Here is a 13,417-nt window from a genome sequence, read left to right on the forward strand (position 1 = left end):
GGGCTCCACAATAGTGGCAGTCATCCTGACCATCATTGTTATTCATTGCAGATGCCCCCAAGTTACAGGGCCCTGTGGCTGTGTACACTTGGGAAGGGAACCAGGTGAACATCACCTGCGAGGTATTTGCCTACCCCAGTGCCACAATCTCATGGTTTCGGGATGGCCAGCTGCTGCCAAGCTCCAATTACAGCAATATCAAGATCTACAACACCCCCTCGGCCAGCTATCTGGAGGTGAGCCAGGGTGGGGCTGGGCACAGGGCAGAAAAGGCACCATGTAACAATGGATAGGCTTCTGCATGCAGCTCGCTTCTGCTCTCTTGCTTTCTGGCTTCTCCTGGACAGGGGATACACTGGCTAGAGGAGAAACTGAGCCTCACCCCAGGTCACCTTTCCCACTGCCCTGGTCCTGTCCCTGAGGCTGGAGTAGGGACTGGGAGGTGGGAGGTGGAATGTGCCCCTCCCATGAGCCCCTTTGGTATTCTGTCTTGTCAAGGCTGAGCTGGAGGAAATGATTCATGCCATACCATTTATGTTCTTTACCAACTTAATCCAGCAAATAGGGTTCCGAGTCAGTGGCCATCCCATGGAACACTCATAACCCAAAAGCTCCTTCTTTCTAAAGGTGACCCCAGACTCTGAAAATGACTTTGGAAACTACAACTGCACTGCAGTCAACCGCATTGGCCAGGAGTCCTTGGAGTTCATCCTTGTTCAGGCAGGTGAGTGGCCCCCATGGCAGCTTACACACCGCCTCCTCCTTTGCCAGCCCATGTTGTGTACTCCAGTAATACCAGGAGAGTGGAAGGGAGAGGGGCCAGGGTCAAGAAAGCCAGAGGGTCAGGAAGCAGGGAGCAGTGGCGGCATGAGGATCTGAGCAGGAGACACATTGGAAGAGAATCGTATGGCCAGGAGGACAGGATGCAAATAACAAGATTCCCAAGAAGGAGCAGAAATGAGGGTCATGTGTCATGATTGGGCGTTATGGTCCTGGGCCAGACTGCGCTCACCTGGGTCTCCATATGTATCCTCCCTACAGACACCCCCTCTTCACCATCCATCGACCAGGTGGAGCCATACTCCAGCACAGCACAGGTGCAGTTTGATGAGCCTGAGGCCACAGGCGGTGTGCCGATCCTCAAGTACAAGGCTGAGTGGAGAGCCATGGGCGAGGAAGTGTGGCATTTCAAGTGGTACGATGCCAAAGAAGGTGAGTTGGGAAGGGCCAGCATCGTCCTTAGGATTGCAAGAGCTTCATGTTGGTACACACTCATACCCAGCAGCCACCAGATCCTGGCTGCCATCTTGGGTAGGATGGCACATTGCTCTTGCCCACTGGAGCATGCCAAGTGCCACCATCTGCCATCCTGTTGGTGTTCCTACAAAATAGGAACCACCTCTCCAGAATGAGGGCATAGTCAGCATCTCTGTGTCGAGCTGTTTGCCCTCTGCCCCCTGGTGCCTGAGAAGCTGGCTCTCCTGACCTTGCCGGGGTGGCAAGGCCATTTCAGCCACCTTCCAGAAGAAGCCCTACTTGGGTACCAAGGGCACCAAAACAGTCCGGTTTATCCCTACTCTGCATATTTGGGGTGTCTGTGCTGACACCCGGCCAGTCCTACTTGGGAGCTGTACTCAGGGACTATCATGTGATTATGACAGTAACCAAATAAGCACAGCCAGCCAGATGAGTCTGCTCTGAAATCAATTCTGTATCTTTCCAAGCTTAAAAAAAAAAAATTTTTAAATGACCCTTGGATTACTGTAATTTGAAGATTCTGAGCCCGGACTGAGGTTGGAATGTATTTGTGTCCAATTTGTCTTGGGTTCCGCTGGAATCACTCAGTGAAGCCTCCTTTGTTTCTGCAGGATTTTAATCCTGGGGTGGTCTGTGACTAGGGTGGAATTGAGAGTGGCCTGCGATGTCCGTATCACAGCCATTCAAAGACATGGTCCAGCTCAGTTTCGCTGAGTTAGTTCTGCCCGAAAGCTTCCCTCAGTGCTTCTGCTTCTGCTTCTTGGGGGATGTGGGGACATGAGAGGATTCTGTGTAGTCAGGACTGGAGCTTGATGAAGGAAGTCTTCACCTTCTTCACTTACGTCTGGGGTCTCATACTGCTTTTGTGGCAGGTCGATTCCTTGTCCACAAGAACAAGCATTTCTACCAGGCGTTTCTTCTTTTTTGTGTAAGATCAACTCTAGTTATTTTATTATAAATAAAATACACATAAAAATATATGTTATGATATACTATATATGCTAAATATGTTACATTTAACAGATGTTATACATGGGCACATAATATATGTTATATATAATGTATGCTATATAAAATATACATAAAATATATTTTACATATACTTTCACATTATATATGTGTGTAGACTATATATGTCATATGTGCTGTGTATTATACATGTTTATGTGTTATGTGTGTATATATCTATGTGCTGTGTATTATACATGTTTATGTGTTGTATGTGTATATTATGACATATATATTTATATATCATAAATGCTCTATCATATATGTTATATATGTGAAATACACATAACATACATTTCACATGTAACCATCTGTAAGTGACCTGACAGTGGCATTAAGTTGCAGTCATCACCACTGTCCAACTCCTGAACTTTCTTATCATCCCTGCAACTGCACCCCTTGAACAGTAATTCCTTATTCCTTCCCTGGGAGTCAACATTCTGCTTTCTGTGTCTGCAGTTGGCTCTTCTCACAGAAGAGGAGCCATGCATCTGTCCTTTCGTGCCTGGTTTATTTTATTTGGCATAATGTCTTCAAGGTTCATCCACATTGTAGCATGTGTCATAACGTGCTTCCTTTTTAAGGTGGACTGATATTCTACTGTGTGTCTAGACCGCATTTCACTTACCCGTTCGCCCATTGGGGGTCATTTGGGTCGTCTACCTTTGGCTGTTGTGAACAATGCCACCGTACACATGAGTATCAAGGCATCTGTTTGAGATCCTTCTTTCTGTCCTTCTGTGTATCTACTGGATCGAATGATAATTCCATGTGTCATTTTTTGAGGACCCACCACACTGTTTTGCAGAGGGGCTACACCATTGTACAGTAGCCTTTCCCTCTTTGTGATTTTTCCCATAATCTCACAACAGCCAACTCGGAGGGCATCGTCACCATCGTGGGCCTGAAGCCGGAGACGACCTATGCAGTGCGACTGGCAGCCCTCAACGGCAAGGGGCTGGGAGAGATCAGCGCGGCCTCCGAGTTCAAGACGCAGCCAGTCCGTAAGTAAAACCAGCCACCTGGTCCCTTCTACACACCCAGCCTCTTCTCCTCAGCCATGGGGACTCAGCCGTTCAGATCCCCCTGCCCATGGCAGCCCCAGCCCTTCATTCTGGCTGACTCATTGATCCTTCATTCTCCTTCTCAAAGGTCTCCTTCTCAGAGGGATACTGTCCTGGTAGCTGGGTCAGCTTGTTAGAATGACAGCCAAGTGGGGGAGACCACCAACCCCTTATTAAAGGGAATGGGGGCACATCAGGGGTGTGCTGTGGAAAGACTGAGGAGAAGAGCAAAAACCACAGAGGCCCTGAGCACACTGTGACTGGAGGGAAGAGGGGAAAGACAGCGACAGTTCACAATTACGGTGTGATGCAACAGATATGAATTCAAGAAAAATGGAGACTGCTCTGTAGAAGATGTGAGCAGGAGCAGAAACCCAACCCTGATGAAGGGGACAGGCAGGCCTCAACTTTCCTGTTTCCCACCCCCTACCCTCCACCCGGAGCCTTCCTCAGGGTCTCCCGCAGCAAGGCCCTGGAGAGCTGCTTCTCCCGATTCCATTCAGGGCGGCATCTCCATGTGTTTCTCTCTCCATTTTTTTTCCCTCTTTCCTTAAACTAGGCCTACCCTGCCTCACCTTCCCTTCCCTCTAGCAGCCAGGATCACAAGAGCCCTCCGGTCACATCTCCCCAAGACCAGCCATTTCCCTGGGAGGCTCCTGGGTCCATCCAGCTGAGGGAGACTCTGTAGGCAAGACCGCTGAGTGTTGCAGAGTCCCTGGGCTCTCTGCCCTCCAGATTTTAAAGTGCACACAGGAGAATCCTTTGCTTCTTTCTCTTTAGAGCTGGGGCCTCCTCATCTCTCCCCAGAAATAGAAAGGCGGTCTCATCTTCCTTCTACAGGAGTTGCTTTTTTCAGGATTTGAAGTAATATGATAATTTGAGTTTCCAGCTCCATGTGCTCTGCAGAGTCTATTCATTTCTTTTACATCTTATTTTTTTTTTTCTTGGGTCTGTCTCTTGTCTTTTCTTTTCGTCTGTGTTCCATCCATGGGAAATGCAGATAGCCCTCCTCCACGTAAGTGCCTCTTCATACCTCACTACCTGTTCCCATAGAGTTAACATCTGCTAGTCCTAGTTCTTAATTTAGTTATGGCCCCTTTTTTGTCCCCTAGAGGCTGAAGTAGATGATACTGTCTGGGCCCTAACCACACTGACCTTAGTCTAGTGCCCTTGTTAACATCTGTAGGTTACTCCAAGAGGCTAACACTCCCTGTTTTAGAGCATGCAACTTCTGTGTCTTTTGAAAATGTGTTTATTTATTGGTTTTCATGTGTGACGATTACCCCATGGCAAAGATGATGTTTGCCAAGCCAAAGAGGGTGGGAGTCTGCAGATGGTCCCCGAATAACATGCTATCCATAGCCGCACTCCATCTATAGCCAGGATGTCAGAAAAATGACTCCAGCCCCACCAGGCCACTGTTCAAAATACCTTCAGGGGGGAAAAAAACAACATGAAAGGATTTTCAGATCAGCATTTAGGAGAAGAAAGACTTGAGCTCCGTTGCTTCCTTGCTTTTCTATCAGTTGATAGCTAAAGGGAAACCAGAGGGCTGGCTGGGGAGTCCAGCTGCAATTAGAAAGAGGGAGCATGCACTCCAGTTCCATGTCCCGGGCATGTCCTGTGGACAGCTGTTGGGGGTTAAATACCCAGTTCTGTCCAGCTGTGTTCATTAGCACCAGGTTACTTACAACCGGTATTTCCATGTTTGGAAAGACCGATCAGCTAACCTAGTAGCTCTTATGCCAAGCATGTAGAAAGGGGAAGATTGCCCAGGGGAAGGACACCCTAATTGTGTAAGCTATAAACGGAGGACACAGGGGGCAGGGGTAACAGAAAGCTGGCCTGTTGCTCCAGGAGCAGAGCTGTGGTCTCACCCAATAGAGATGCCCAGCCTTCACTTCCACTGTGGTCGGACTCTTCCTTCCTAGACTGAGCTCAGAGAAGAGTGGAGGGAAGTGTTACTCACATAGCAGAAGAACAGGTTTCCAGGAAGCTGCACAATCTTTTCATAAAAAGCTCCTGGCCCCTGAAAGGCACTCAGGGAAGCTTATCTTTATAAAATTTATTCAGAAATATTGCAGTAACAGCAAAAAAGAAGTCACTAAGTGTAGGCGTTCTAAGATTTTGAACTAGTGATAAATTCACTATCTCAGCAGAGTTGGTGTCTAAGTGAACCCACTCTGGAAGGCACAGAGTGGGCGCCTGGGGTTATCAGGTAGGACTGACAGCCATCTGCTCTGGGCTGGAAGCTTGCTGAGTGAGTTCAGAAGGAGTAGCACTGGGCATGTGAGAACCCTGCTTCTGGGTCCTCCCACTGATCCTTAACTGGTCCTTCAGCTGAGCCTCCAGGTACCTCTCTTCTGGATTGGGTCAGTAAATGCATGCTGGCTCACTTACATTAAAGGGAGGAAAGCTGGGATGAGGCATCCCTCTGAGTTTGAGAACTGAGTCAGAGTAACTGGGTCTTGGACTTCAAAGAACACAGTGGCTAGTGGTTTTCATTCATTGCCAGCTCAGCCCCTGTAAAGGTTGTGTGTGTATATATATATGTACTGTAACCGGTTCCAACAGGGGAGCGGCCCCTCCCAAGGCAAACAGAGGTCACAAGCTTTCTATCTGAGGCTCTTGACAGCATGCAGACATTAGGCTTAAAAATATACTAAACAGAACATTTCTCTAATTAGAATTTTATGTGTGTGAAGTTGCAGCTCCCCCATGACCTTTATGCCCATTTATGCCTAAATATAGAGATAGATAGATGAGAGAGAGAAAGAGAGAGAGATTTTTAAGATCAATGTTAAAATTAAATTTTATTTAATTTTATTTAAAATAAATTTTTAATTTTTTGGAGGTTTTTGCTATAGGGCACGTGTACTCACCAGAAAGACAAAGACAGAGAGACAGAAAATGAGAAATCACCCGCCGGGGGGATGGCCATGCCGCAATCCCTTCTCCTCCATTCTCCTCTCCTCTCGGGATCTTGGGCACGCACACACACATGCGCCTGGTGTGAGTTGGGGCAGGGACTCAAACTGTGGTCAACTACATGGGAGTCCAGTCACATAGCCATTACTCCAGCTGCTGTTCCCAGATTTTTAATTTTTTTTAAAGGAGACCTCTAGACCTTATTGTTTATTGTCTGGTACTATCAAATAGATAAGTAACCAAGATTCCAAGAAGTCCTTTGGAAAATGGTGGAGCTGGCCCTCCATTCTAAGTATCATGAATGATACATCAGATATGGCTAGTGGCAGAGAAAGTCCATTTTTCCCAAGTAATCAAGTTATGGTTTAATGAATTAAAAGCAAATATCTTTAGATAAGTAGAACCATGATGCAAGAACTTGAGCAGGATAGGGTGATGAACATATGGGGGCAGCTCACTAAAGATGACTTATTATGGGCTTTCCCTGTACCCCTCATGGCCTCCCAGAGTTGCTGCAGTGAGGGTCTAGCCCAAGGATTATCCTGCTGCCCTTAGAGCCATTCTAGAAAAGGAGACGTTTGGAAGGATGATGGAGCATTTATCACTAGTGATAAAAGCCACTTTTTGCTACTAAGAAATGAGAACAAGTCCTGGGAGGGACCTTCCTGAGTTCTCACTCCCACTCCTTGGAAGGTACAAAGGTTTTTGAACTTAGGTAACTAGAAGCAGCCATCAGTGTAGCAGTGTGCTTGCACCAAGTCCAAGAACCAATGGCATTGATTTCCTACACAGCACTCCCATCCTGTAATACTGTTGGGGTACAGATGCACAACCTGATCCTGTGATAACTACAGTTGGACCCAGGGTGCACCCTCAGTCCCAGCAGGGGTTGGCATATTAGCAGGTGTTGCTGCCAGCTCCTTGGTTGTGAGGCCTTAGATGAGACTAGTGCACTTGGCATTAACTCATCACCTGAAGTTCATTGAGAGGTTATTTTCTTGGTTCCACATTCAGGGATGTGGATATATCAAATCTGAGATGAGCAAGAGAAGCTAGTGAAAGCCACGAATGCCTGCTTACAAGCTGCTAGATTAGAAGGCAGGAGTGGCCTTCCTGCCTGGAAGTTCCTTCCTGTGCGGTTCATGAATGGGCATGAAGGTCATGAGGGAGCTGCGACTTCCCACAACACAAAATTCTAATTAGAGAAATGTTTTGTTTTGTGTATTTTTAAGTCCAATGTCTGTGGGCTGCCAAGACCCTCAGATGGAAAGTTTCTGACCTCTGTTTGCCTGGAGAGGGGCCTCTCCCCTGTTGGAACCGGTTACAGCACATTCTAAATCCTTTCCTCCATGAAGAAGCCACACACCTGTAGAATTTCATTGTCTCCTCATCGGCTTCTGTGCCCTGAAGCGAAATAGACAATTCCTCTCAGTGTGTAGAGGTTACAAATGAGACCCTACTTTTTAAAAGAAGCATCCTAAGATTTTTGTCTTCACATGTGATTCCCTAGATGACACATGTAGGTAAAGCACATAAAATTCCATCCCTTGGCCAGAATAATGTGAGCAATTATGCAAACAATTTATGCCCCAAAACAACAACAACAGAGCGAGAAGGAGAAGTGCACTTTGGCTGAATTAACCAGATCATCCGGCCGTGATGAATTTGTACGTAATCCATTTTGCCCTGATTCCTGTGACATGTTCTCATGGTCTAAAGTGATACCCTCATCTGGGAGGTGGAGGAAGACCAAACCATGGGTATTAAGACAGTATTGGGAATATGTATATGTTTCCAAATTTTCATCCAACTAGGGGGGTTCGTTTTGAGGTTGTTGATGAGATAGCTTCTGAATACTTGCCGATAACAACTAAATGTCCATTCAGTGTCCCAGTGTCTCGGTGCACAATTGCTCACGCTTCTCTGTGCAGGAAGTTGGCTAGGGCTACTTGTTGAGCTCCAGTCCCTCCAACATTTCCTTTCCCTAGGGGAGTGAGAATAACACTGACCCTCATGTGCATTGCTCTGCTGTAGCAGCACCTGAATTCATGCTGTAGGAGCTTCTTGGGAAGCCAGCAGTGGTTGCAGTACCATCCATGTGACCAACCATTCTGTACTTGCCCAGTAGTAAACATTAAGTGGCACAGTCATTTCCATCCATTCCAGACATTGAAATTAGAGAGCCAGGCATATAGGTTTAGCTACGAACAGGTGCCTTGTGCATAAATATGTGCCATAAATATATGCACTGCAAAGAACCCAAGTCCTCTCTGTCTTCACCCAGCACCAGAGCTGAAGTCCCAAGTTCAGGTCCCTCCAGCTCTACTGCAGACCCTACAGAGATGGCTGGGCCTGCTGGATCGGCTGTTTGTCTTCGGTCAGGATTTGAGGCCCAGTCCCTCACCTGAACCACAGGGTTTGACAGGTGCACAGGCTCATGGTTTGAAATTAGAGAGAGCCCTGCTCCCACCCACCCACTGGCCACCTGTTCTGTGCACGGTGTTTTTCTTCCCCACTTTAACTCACTTCCACACCTCATACTGACCCCCAGGATTGCGCTTCCATTTTTTTCATCCAGTATCTGTGTGCCTCAATGATTTTTTTTTTGCCTCCATTTTTCTTCCTTCAGCGGCTCCTGCTAGCTCTCCTACCCCTGTTGCATTGTCTCCACCAGATAGTGAGTATCATTTTCTTCATCCATCTCTCTGCAGGTTGCTTTCCACCAGCCACAGCACAGTCTGCCTAATGCTATCTCCTTCGCCAGGTGATAATTCAGCCCCGTCGCGCGGAAAGCAGCGCTGGGTTTTAAAGAAGCGAACGAGGAGAGAAATAGGCATAGGGCCTCTCAGATTCGTGGGAGGTGGCCTACCCCAAAGGGAAGACAAACAGAAAGCATTGCTGTCGATAGAAAACCCTGTGAGCAGGCACTCTGAGGCTGGGCTTGGGATTCTGAGCAGGCCGGACCAAAGCTGGTATTTGGAGAAACCAAAGGAATTTATCCAGGAAATATCTGCTCTGCAGGGTCATAAAGGACACTTTGGGGTGTTGAGTCTTTGCCCTTCATTTTAGTTGGCACATTTGGATTCAGACATTGAAATTCGATAGTGAGACCCATAGCTCTTGCCTTATCCATAAATGCATACATTTCTCATAAATATTTGTAGGAAAATAAACAGTGTCTGCCTGCAGATGTGCTAGCAGTAAGTGCTTTGGCAAATTATCTAGCCCTCTGCTGGTGAGCCTGTTTTTCTCTTCTTAAAATAGAATGAGCAGTCGCCTTTCAACCCCCTACCCCCAAAGAAAGCGACAAGCATCATAGAGTTTATCAAGTTCCGTTTTGCCTACCTTGGATCTGGACCGCCATGCCTGGCAGTAATGTCAGCCAGTCAGTCTCACGCTTAGTCATCCTGGCTGAACTTCATTCATCTCCAACCTTACTGCATTTTGCTGCCTTGCCCTGTCCTTTATTTATTTATTATTTTTTATGTATTTATTTATTTTTTGGCTGGAGGGTGTGTGTGCTTATCAGAAAAGAGAATACGAAAGCACCGCCCTTGGGAGATGATCACACGACAGTCTTTTCTCCCACTCTCCTGCCAGGATTTTGGGCACGCACGCACACACACATGCCCAACATGTTTTTCAAGCCGCCAGGTCCCGTACTCCAACTGCGCAGTCAGCCATGTGGGATCCACCACGCCACCAAGTGGCCCTGCTGCCCTGTCCTTTTGTTTCCCTGAGCCCCCGAGAATAGAGAGCTCCAAGCCAGTCATCCGTAGGAGTTTAAACCTAGCTTTTTAGAGAGGAACAGCAAAGTGAGCACCTGAGGAGGGCTCAGGGTGGACAGCCAGCATCTGGGCCAAGCCCCAGACAGCCAGACAGCCTCCGTTCTTCGTTTATCAGAAGCCCCTGCAGTTTGGGCTTGGGCTCAGCCAGGGGAAGTCACTCAAGCCCCAAGCCAGAAAGCCTTCCAATACCAGATGTTTGCCTCAGAAACATGCCTGTCACCCAGTGCAGTGCTTTTCCAGGCAGTTGCACTGGAGCAGACAGATCGAGGCTTTGGAACAAGACAGCCTTGGACTCAAACCACAGCTCCACCCCTTCTGCCTACAGCCCCTTGACTGAATGAGTCATGTGACCCATCTCTCCAAATCTCAGACTTCTCATCTCTAAAAGGAAGGATAGATTCCCACTTCCCTTGCAGGTGTTTGTGAAAATTAAAGATTAAACGTGAAAAACACAACACACAGTGCCCAGCGTGTAGCAGCCGGAATAAGTGAGGGTAATGCTACTTCCTGCTGCGTGAGAGTCATTTGTTAGCAAAATCTCTGATAATCTCTTTAAAATATTTATATTAATATTGGTAGGTCAGGGGAGGGGGGTGAGAAAAGTACCTCCTTTGCCATCTCTCTCTTGTCTTCATAGTGATGCCAACCTATCCATGGAGGATGTACTCATAGGGATTTTTCAGTTTAACTTATCTCCATTCTCTCCTTCACCTTCCTGCGCCTTTCTGCCCTTCATGTTTCCATAGCAACCTGGCCTCTTCCTGCCCTCACAACCACAGAACCGGCTAGTGAGTACAGGCTGGGCTGCTCTCGGCCAGACCTCTGACTGGTGCTTGTTGTCAGCCTGACGCCTGGGTCGCCGTGCTGCCTGTTGTTTTCCCTTTTACTAAAAACCACAGTTGTGACTGCATGGAGGCTCCTGGCCCGGTGTGGTTTCCTAAGCATGCTCTCTGCTCGGCCGGGGGTGTGGGGGAGGGGGTGGCAAACCAAGCATCACCAAAAGAACGAGGGTGACCGTTGGAAGAATACTCTGTGCATGAGGAGGCCTTTCTGAACTGACTCTCAAGCTAAAAATAGAAAAGGATTAGGGGAACACCTAGGAGACAAAAGAACAGCATCACCTTCCGGGCTGTTGCTGTTCTCCCTCGCAAATGCACAGGCGCGTGCACACATGCTGATTCAGGAGCAGTGGCCGGACTGAGAGCCAGGGAAGGAGTAGGAGACAACGGCTGGGAGGGGAAAGAGAGACAGGACGCAGGGGAAGAGGCGTCACTGCTTCCTGACAGCATCCCTCCTTTGTCTCACCACACACTCAGCACTTCCAGGAAGAAGAGAGCGCGCCTCCTTCCTGGGTCCTTCAGGCTTCCTCCTCAGTGCTAGGAAAATGATGGGCCGAAGAAGCCCAGCCCAGTCTCTCTGAGTTGAGAGTTCAGATGAAGGTGCTGGAATTTATTTCTTAATAATGTGACAATAGAGGAACCAGCAGATGGCATAATGGTTACGTTGCTGGACTCACACATAGTCAGATGCAATGTGAGTCCTGGGCCCGCGGCTTAAAACTCATGACAGGCGCGTGTGCGTGCGTGCCCAAAATCCCGAGAGGAGAATAGAGAAGAAGGGATTGCGGTGTGGTCATCCCCCCTAAGGGGTGGTTTCTTGCTTTCTGTCCTTCTGTCTCTCTCTGTCTCTCCAACCAACACACACATCCTATACCAAAAATCTCTCTAAGGTAATAATAATACTAATAATGATAATGTTACAATAGAGTCAAGGGCCAGACTGGGTCATTCTTTGCCATCACGGGAGACATGACACTGAATCACCACCGCACGGTGTTCCAATCTGATATTTCTAAAGCCCTAATGAGGTTTGATGTGTGTCGAGCATTTAACTCCCCTGTCGAGTCAACAGGAATATGTGTGCCTGCTTGCGGTGTTCAGGACCTGACACTGTGTGGGAGTTTTCAATTTTTTAATATTTCTGGGTGCACAGAAGAAAAGTGACACGCATCCCATCGGGTGGTAGTCAGAGCGAGAAGGCAGAAAGCAGGTATGCAAAGTACAGCTCCCGCTCCCTGGGCCAGAGCTTCTGATACATAATTGAACAGAGAAGAAAAGAGTTTCCTGGTTCTGCGTGTTGCATGAAATGGTTCTTTTTTTCTACTGCAGAACACAGCCACGGGTCTGCTTTCTTGGTGTTCTCTCCGTGTGTGTGCTGCAATGAATTTTAATTCCTGATGCTTTTGAGGTTTCATTTTGTCAGCAGAGCAGAGCGGGTGACAATGAGCTGTGTTCGCATGGATTTAATTCAGAGGATGCGTTTTTTTGCTTTTTGTTTTTCCTGCATTTGGAAAAGAAATACACCTAACAGCACCCTTTCTTCTTGGACAAATGCCGCTCCATCCTTTTCCAGCTTTAGTGCAGAGCGTCTCCAGGGCAAGTAGGAGAAAGCTCCCTGAGGCATTTGCACCCCTGCGTCATATTTAAGGTGTCTCACTGCAGCGTGGTCTTCCCTGTTGCTGAAACATAATCTCAGTTCCAGGTTTTTCCTGAAGGAAGAGCGAAGTGTTTCTTCCCTGGCATGACTTTAATTCTTGAACATCGGACATATCTATCCACAGATAAAATGCTTAGTTTTATCTAAAGGGAAGAGTGTGTCTTTTTTATTTTGAACCACTTAACTACTGACCCGAATTGTAGGTCCCAGTGGATTCTAAGATAAAGGACAGACAGTCACTACTGGGCAGTCTGTATTTAGCATGGACATATCCCTCCCCAGTAAGACAAAAGGTAGCACATGTGAATTGCAGTGGAACTAATCCCAGAGTAAATATGAGCATGTGAAAAGCCATCCCTCATTCGGTGGAGCTGAAAATAAATAATATCTGCTGGTTTTCCGTGTGCATGTGTGGATGTGTTCGTCTAGCTACAATCATGAATGAATAAGGTGTCCTAAAGAGAACGAGAGGTGGAACTGCTCAGTTGTGTATAATGCTGCAAAGTGCCTTTGGTAGGAACTGTGCCATGTCAGTCTGTCAGCTCCCAAAGACAAGGTAACTCGGTTCAAGCATTTCTCTCCAGTTATTTGAATCAGCAATGCGGTCTGGGCAGAAAGAGATTCCACTCCCTTCCATTGTCCTTTCTCTCCTTCTCACCTGGCAATGGCCAAAACTCCACCTGGCCTATAAAAATTAAGATGGGAAGTCCAAAACACCTTTTAACAAGTCACAAATTGGAATGCAGGTAGAATGTAGGATCAAAAATATGCAGATAAATCCACACAAGAAACTGTTTTTTTCCGTTGTTTATCTCCAACCCATGGCTCTCTTTTTTTTTTTTTTTTTTTTTTTCACCCCCCCTTTTACTACCGTCG

General features: G+C 47.2%; 1 protein-coding gene across 13 annotated transcripts in view; it reads left to right on the forward strand.

The window, feature by feature from the left end:
* Positions 1–13,417, forward strand: part of NCAM1 (neural cell adhesion molecule 1) — a 361,501-nt gene that overhangs the window by 309,396 nt on the left and 38,688 nt on the right. For 7 of the 13 annotated variants that reach the window (XM_027772882.1, XM_006151012.3, XM_006151014.3 and 4 more), the window contains 5 exons: positions 52–236; positions 628–724; positions 1,042–1,212; positions 3,138–3,269; positions 4,330–4,344. In XM_027772882.1, the coding sequence (XP_027628683.1) occupies positions 52–236; positions 628–724; positions 1,042–1,212; positions 3,138–3,269; positions 4,330–4,344 (600 nt within the window). The remainder of the gene's footprint in view (positions 1–51; positions 237–627; positions 725–1,041; positions 1,213–3,137; positions 3,270–4,329; positions 4,345–13,417) is intronic. The other 6 variants (XM_006151016.3, XM_006151017.3, XM_014588817.2 and 3 more) reach the window with 1 other exon arrangement.

Source organism: Tupaia chinensis, unplaced genomic scaffold (genome assembly GCF_000334495.1).
Source record: "Tupaia chinensis unplaced genomic scaffold, TupChi_1.0 Scaffold000311_2, whole genome shotgun sequence".
In the NCBI taxonomy this organism is placed as follows: domain Eukaryota; kingdom Metazoa; phylum Chordata; class Mammalia; order Scandentia; family Tupaiidae; genus Tupaia; species Tupaia belangeri.